Raw genomic sequence first — 4975 nt, forward strand, 5'->3', positions numbered from 1 at the left:
GTATGAATACGTATGGTATACTTTGGAGCCAAAAGCAGCAAGAAACCTGACATTAATTATGCTGCGCACAAAGAAACCAGTCAATATTACAGCGGGAAAAACATTTCCGATGACAATGTCCACGTTCTGCAACGTGAGTTATATGATATATATAAGTAATATGCAAATCTTTTTGTGATTTTACTTGAATCATTAAATATTGGTATTCTTTGTGAGAGTATCGTATATCGTCATAATTTCTTAATAGTATATATTACATTTAAATTTATATTTTAATTAAAGATTAAAACGTTTCAGTTGCTAAAAACATCGATGGGCTATGTATCGGTGTTGCTTGCAAATGCCAATCGAGATTAACGAAACAATTAGAGGATAAATTAGTATGTAGTTAATTGTATGTAGTTAGTATGTAGTTATTAGTATGTAGTTAATTCAGTATGTATTATTGATGTAAAATTAAAAATAATATCTTTACATAAGTATATATATTTTGCAAAATATTATATGGTATATATTGGAAATCATGTAAAATATGGAAAATATATTTTCTTTATACACCACGTTTCTCTAATATTGTTTTTTAATTACATATATTTTAATGGAATGTGATCCAAGTAGATTTTTATATCAATTATTGTTCGCATGAGTAAAAGGATAATAATGAAAAAATAAAACAATCATATATAAGATAACATTTAAGTAAGTATATTTTACTTTCTAATATATAAAAACTACTTTTTTATTGTATCTGCTTGTATTTAAAGTAGTAAATCTCCTTTAGGTTTCAATTTATTGTTCAGGATTTCTTGCCTCTCTTCTTTTTTCTTTTCCTGCATTCTAGCATGTCTTTCAACAGCAAAATCCACCTCTCCTACTAATTTGATAATTTTTGCCTGGAAATCAATAAAATAAAGATAGTATATAATTTATTCATAACAATTTCTTATTAATTCATAACAAATAATAATTTTTTTTTATTTTACATACTGCATAATCACGTTGTTTATCTAAGCGTGCTTTTTGTCTTACTCCAAGAGGCGTAGGTCTTCCATCTTTAAATGTATAATCTGGCAAATTTGTCAAAGGACCAAAAGTATTTGGATTAGCTGTTAATCCACGTCTAAAATATATTATATTAATTAGACAATTATAATTGCAAATTACATACATATCTGTCAATATCATTAAGATATATATTAATAAATTTTATACATAAAGTAATTTAAATAGAACAAATTCTTACACTTTTGTATTTTCTACAATATAGATATTCTATATATAACTATACAATAAACTTAGGCATGATTTTATGTTAAATATATCAATATATATTAATATTCTCTATTTAAACACAGATAATTTCAGAAATCATACTTTTGTCTCCATCTCTGATTTATGTATTGTGTGCAAGATTGATGAAACCCATTAACTACAATATTATAACCTGTAATAATCGATAATGTGAATAGCCACTGATAATATATCGATTAATAATTACAAGCAATAAATGATTATACCATAAGAAAAATTAAATATATCATTAATAAAGAGCAACGTTATGACTTATAATTTCCTTAATACTAACTTATATGTCGTTCAACATGAAGCACAGCTCTAACAGTTGATATCATTTTTAAAGATGATGTTATATATCAATACGATATTAATTTATTAATGTTGCATATCAATTTGATACTTATTTAATTTCTTGCTGCAAATTCTATATATAGGTTATGTTACGCACAGTAGACCTAACCAGCACTTTCTGTTGATATTTGCAGTGATACCAATATAAAACGATTATTTCTTTTTAACTACACATTAGTATATACTCGGTTTTTCTTTCTACACATATACACATAGATAATATTATGGAATTCTCGCAATACCTTGTGTCCAGATACGGTAAACCCTAAAGTCAACAGGCTTGAAAAGCTTGTTCGTTTTTTTGTTATACAAGTATAACAAAAAAATGAATGAATAATACTTAGTAGAAAAATGTATTTATTTTATATAATTCAAATGTAAATAATGTAATAAAATACGTCTACGAACAATATGAAAAATACAATTATATTTGATATAATAAAGAAAATTGATAATAAATTAATATTAGAGAAATATTCGTTTATTTTATGTCTACATTTGTATATTACATAAATTTGTTATTTACATTAATTAATAATTTATAAGTTGACTTTCAATTGTGTACACTCGGAACGCGATATAAAAATTCTCCGTCATCATCATAATAACAATCGCTGATCCGATACGTCATGCCAGGTTTGTAAAGATGCTTTGCGATCTTTATTGGCTTAGCATAGTTTAATTCTACATCTACTTTTTTATTTCGCGCTATAATGGAAGTATTTAACAAATTGTCATCTGCTTCAATAATATTGAAGCTTCTATTTTTATCATTAAAATTTATAGAAACATCTTTCTCAGATTGTCGTACAATTTTTGATGGAGCACCTTCTTTCGGATAAATTACTGCATTGTCAGATGCTGTGGCAACTTCTGTACTCTGCACTTCTTGACTAGCATCTACTTGCTTCCTGTATGCATTTAGGAGAATGCTACCTTCTTCCGGAGATTCCTCATTTATATCTTCAAATTTCTCCTTTACAAATTCATCAAATATAAGTAGCTTCTCTTTTTTTTTATTAAATGGTACATGATTTTGTGAATCTATACGTGATGTAGAAGATAATTCCTTATTTAATCTATAAGTCTCTGTACTTTTAATAACAGTCATACTGTCGGTCATAGTGCTTGCAGTCAATAAATTCTGATTTTCATAATGATTAGATTTATCTGTCAATTTATTTGAATTATGCTCTTGCGACAATAATTTCATATCCTCCTGTTTCTCATCGAGATAAGTTTGTACAATACTAGAGAACAATTGACTCTTTGGTTTCTTAAATTCTAATATAGGGACAAACCGTTTTGCTAATAATTCTCTGTCTGTTGAAATAATTTTCCTATTCTTAAATTTCGTCAAATGTTCACTGAGTATTGGACTTAATGGAAATTCACCCTTCCGGAATTTTTCCCAATTTCGCTTTACCACATTGTCGTATTCCACAACCTTCTCCACTGATTTTGGCAACCATTTAGTGCGTAAGATTTTTCGTATTGTCTCTGGTAAAGCAGGAAAACTCTCGCTGAGTTTCTCTATTGTCCACTCTTCAGGATTGAAGTTATGTAACTTTTGAATCAGTTCCTTTTCAGCAAATGTGAGGAAACGTGGTTCTTTCTCTTTAAAATACTTTTGAACAATCTGTTGTTTAAAACGTTCTTTTCTGTTCTGCATCTCCCTGAAAAAAAAAATCATGTCTTATAATAAATTAATTAGACATATTTTATTATAAGCAATGTTTTCACAATTTTCAATAAATAACAGTTGCTTTCCATTTTCACGCAAGTGATAATAAGTCTAAAGTTATATAAGTATTTTATACTCAGATGAGGATGTTACTATTGAGGATGTTACAATACTTGCTTACTTTGGTAATAAAGTTATTGCATAACAATACAAGTTTATAATATATATCTCTCACTTTCAATATGAGTTAACAGAATTCAGTAAAGTATATGTAGTCTGTTTTTTATTTCTGTATTAGACTATACTAGAACTCTCTTTCTCGCTTTTACCAAATATTAAACATATATTTATCTTACTTATTTGTACAGATCCATAGTCTTGTACAGATTGTAGATAGTTGAATTTCAGTTGTTTAAATGAAAATATGAATATATATTGAATATATATATATGTATATAAACAGCATTTCCAGCATTAAATATAATAATATATAAAAATGTTAGAACATACCTTTTATACATCTTATGACTAGTACCGACATTCATAAAATCTGTTTCGAATTCACTTATGTCTTCAGCATCAAAATTGTCAACTGATTCATCCTTTTTTATAAATTTCATTTTTTTATGAATACCGGCGAGTGGCTTAGTGCGAGTCGCAGACTTGAAAGTCGCTTTCTTGCTAAACATTCTGCGTAATACTGTTGTTATCGCATTAATTTCGGACATCATGAAATCTAGTAAAGGCCTAATTTATTCACAAGCAATATAAACAAATAACAAATATCCCAATTATGATGTAAGCATGATATAAATTCTACTTAGTAGTTCTCCATCGTAAGTATAAGTAGTTCTATACTTTAAAGTGAGAAAGATATGTATTTGATATTTGTCAAAAGTGAGAAAAAGAGTTCTAGTGTAGTCTAGTGCAGGAACAGAAAACGGACCACACCGACCACATCGACCACATGATCTGACAAACTAAACGTCATCAGCATGGTGGAGAGTGCTTTCAGGTTTTCATCATGGTATATACGAGCAGTACAAGAGGTCTCTCGCAAGGGCTTTGGTAAATGTAGGAGGTAAGACAAGAAAAATGGCGGATGAAAGCGAGGATCAATGGTTATATGGGGATTCAACGGACGGCAAGGAGTATACATCGACAAATATTCAATCAGAGATTCAGCAAAATGACTCGACACTCTCCGAAGTTCATGAGAATTTGCAAATTCGGGAGGATCAGAAAATGGAAGGTACTGGTGAGATACCGTCCGAGGTATGTATGCGACCTAACCTCTCTCGATCACTTACAATTAATTGATTCCCTTCAAAATATCATGCAAAGATCTTATATTTATTTCAGTATTGAAGATTTAATATGCTTGATACCTTATATCACATACAGTCTTTCTAATTAAACACGTTTTAATGATGCGATATAACCTGTCACACCTGTAATACAATACTTGAACAATAAACATTATTTTGTAAAAGCTGTGCTATATGATTTAAAGAAAAGATTGAAGACACCTAACTTTTTACAATCTAAGAGAACTTAAACAATAAACAAATTCATAGATAGAAAAGAAAGATAGATAAATCTATCAAACTGTAATTTGTATATATTTTAATATATATATATATA

The 4975-nt window shown here is 28.4% G+C and overlaps 4 protein-coding genes across 5 annotated transcripts in view; 2 read left to right on the plus strand and 2 right to left on the minus strand.

The window, feature by feature from the left end:
• The window catches only part of LOC108690959 (odorant receptor 43a-like), a 2861-nt gene extending 2490 nt beyond the window's left edge, over positions 1 to 371 (plus strand). The window contains exons 5-6 of the mRNA XM_018198516.1: positions 1 to 133; positions 298 to 371. The exon at positions 1 to 133 is cut by the window's left edge and continues 23 nt beyond it. Of these exons, the coding sequence (XP_018054005.1) occupies positions 1 to 133; positions 298 to 357 (193 nt within the window). The 3' untranslated portion in view covers positions 358 to 371. The remainder of the gene's footprint in view (positions 134 to 297) is intronic.
• Positions 372 to 753: 382 nt separating this feature from the next.
• On the minus strand, positions 754 to 1755 carry LOC108690953 (39S ribosomal protein L52, mitochondrial). The gene is made up of 4 exons (XM_018198509.1): positions 1586 to 1755; positions 1375 to 1444; positions 988 to 1120; positions 754 to 893 (listed from the first exon to the last, which is right to left on the minus strand). Exons 1-4 carry the CDS (start codon positions 1629 to 1631, stop codon positions 759 to 761), a joined length of 384 nt encoding a protein of 127 aa, XP_018053998.1. The 5' UTR covers positions 1632 to 1755; the 3' UTR covers positions 754 to 758.
• A 377-nt stretch (positions 1756 to 2132) lies between these two features.
• Positions 2133 to 4062, minus strand: LOC108691060. 2 transcript variants are annotated; one of them, XM_018198696.1, is made up of 3 exons: positions 3842 to 3917; positions 3513 to 3708; positions 2133 to 3323 (listed from the first exon to the last, which is right to left on the minus strand). In XM_018198696.1, the coding sequence occupies exon 3, from the start codon at positions 3317 to 3319 to the stop codon at positions 2201 to 2203; it is 1119 nt and encodes a 372-aa protein (XP_018054185.1). In that variant the 5' UTR covers positions 3320 to 3323; positions 3513 to 3708; positions 3842 to 3917; the 3' UTR covers positions 2133 to 2200. The 2 variants fall into 2 exon arrangements, with proteins under 2 accessions (XP_018054185.1, XP_018054184.1); XM_018198695.1 differs by lacking the exon at positions 3513 to 3708 and having other exon boundaries at positions 3842 to 4062.
• The window catches only part of LOC108690842 (pre-mRNA 3'-end-processing factor FIP1), a 2891-nt gene continuing 1976 nt past the window's right edge, over positions 4061 to 4975 (plus strand). Inside the window, exon 1 of the mRNA XM_018198353.1 lies at positions 4061 to 4606. Within this exon, the coding sequence (XP_018053842.1) occupies positions 4427 to 4606 (180 nt within the window). The 5' untranslated portion in view covers positions 4061 to 4426. The remainder of the gene's footprint in view (positions 4607 to 4975) is intronic.

Source organism: Atta colombica, unplaced genomic scaffold (genome assembly GCF_001594045.1).
Source record: "Atta colombica isolate Treedump-2 unplaced genomic scaffold, Acol1.0 scaffold38, whole genome shotgun sequence".
In the NCBI taxonomy this organism is placed as follows: domain Eukaryota; kingdom Metazoa; phylum Arthropoda; class Insecta; order Hymenoptera; family Formicidae; genus Atta; species Atta colombica.

Bases quoted from the DNA above. Each gene is read 5' to 3' on its own strand.
- LOC108690953 (XM_018198509.1), bottom strand. From the start codon at position 1,631: ATGATATCAACTGTTAGAGCTGTGCTTCATGTTGAACGACATATAA. The intron at 1,121-1,374 runs GTATGATTTCTG...AATATATTTTAG, and splicing joins AATCAGAGATGGAGACAAAA to ACGTGGATTAACAGCTAATC. The intron at 894-987 runs GTATGTAAAATA...ATTGATTTCCAG, and splicing joins ATAAACAACGTGATTATGCA to GCAAAAATTATCAAATTAGT.
- LOC108691060 (XM_018198695.1), bottom strand. From the start codon at position 4,062: ATGATGTCCGAAATTAATGCGATAACAACAGTATTACGCAGAATGTTT. The intron at 3,324-3,841 runs GTATGTTCTAAC...TTTTTTTTTCAG, and splicing joins AGTCATAAGATGTATAAAAG to GGAGATGCAGAACAGAAAAG.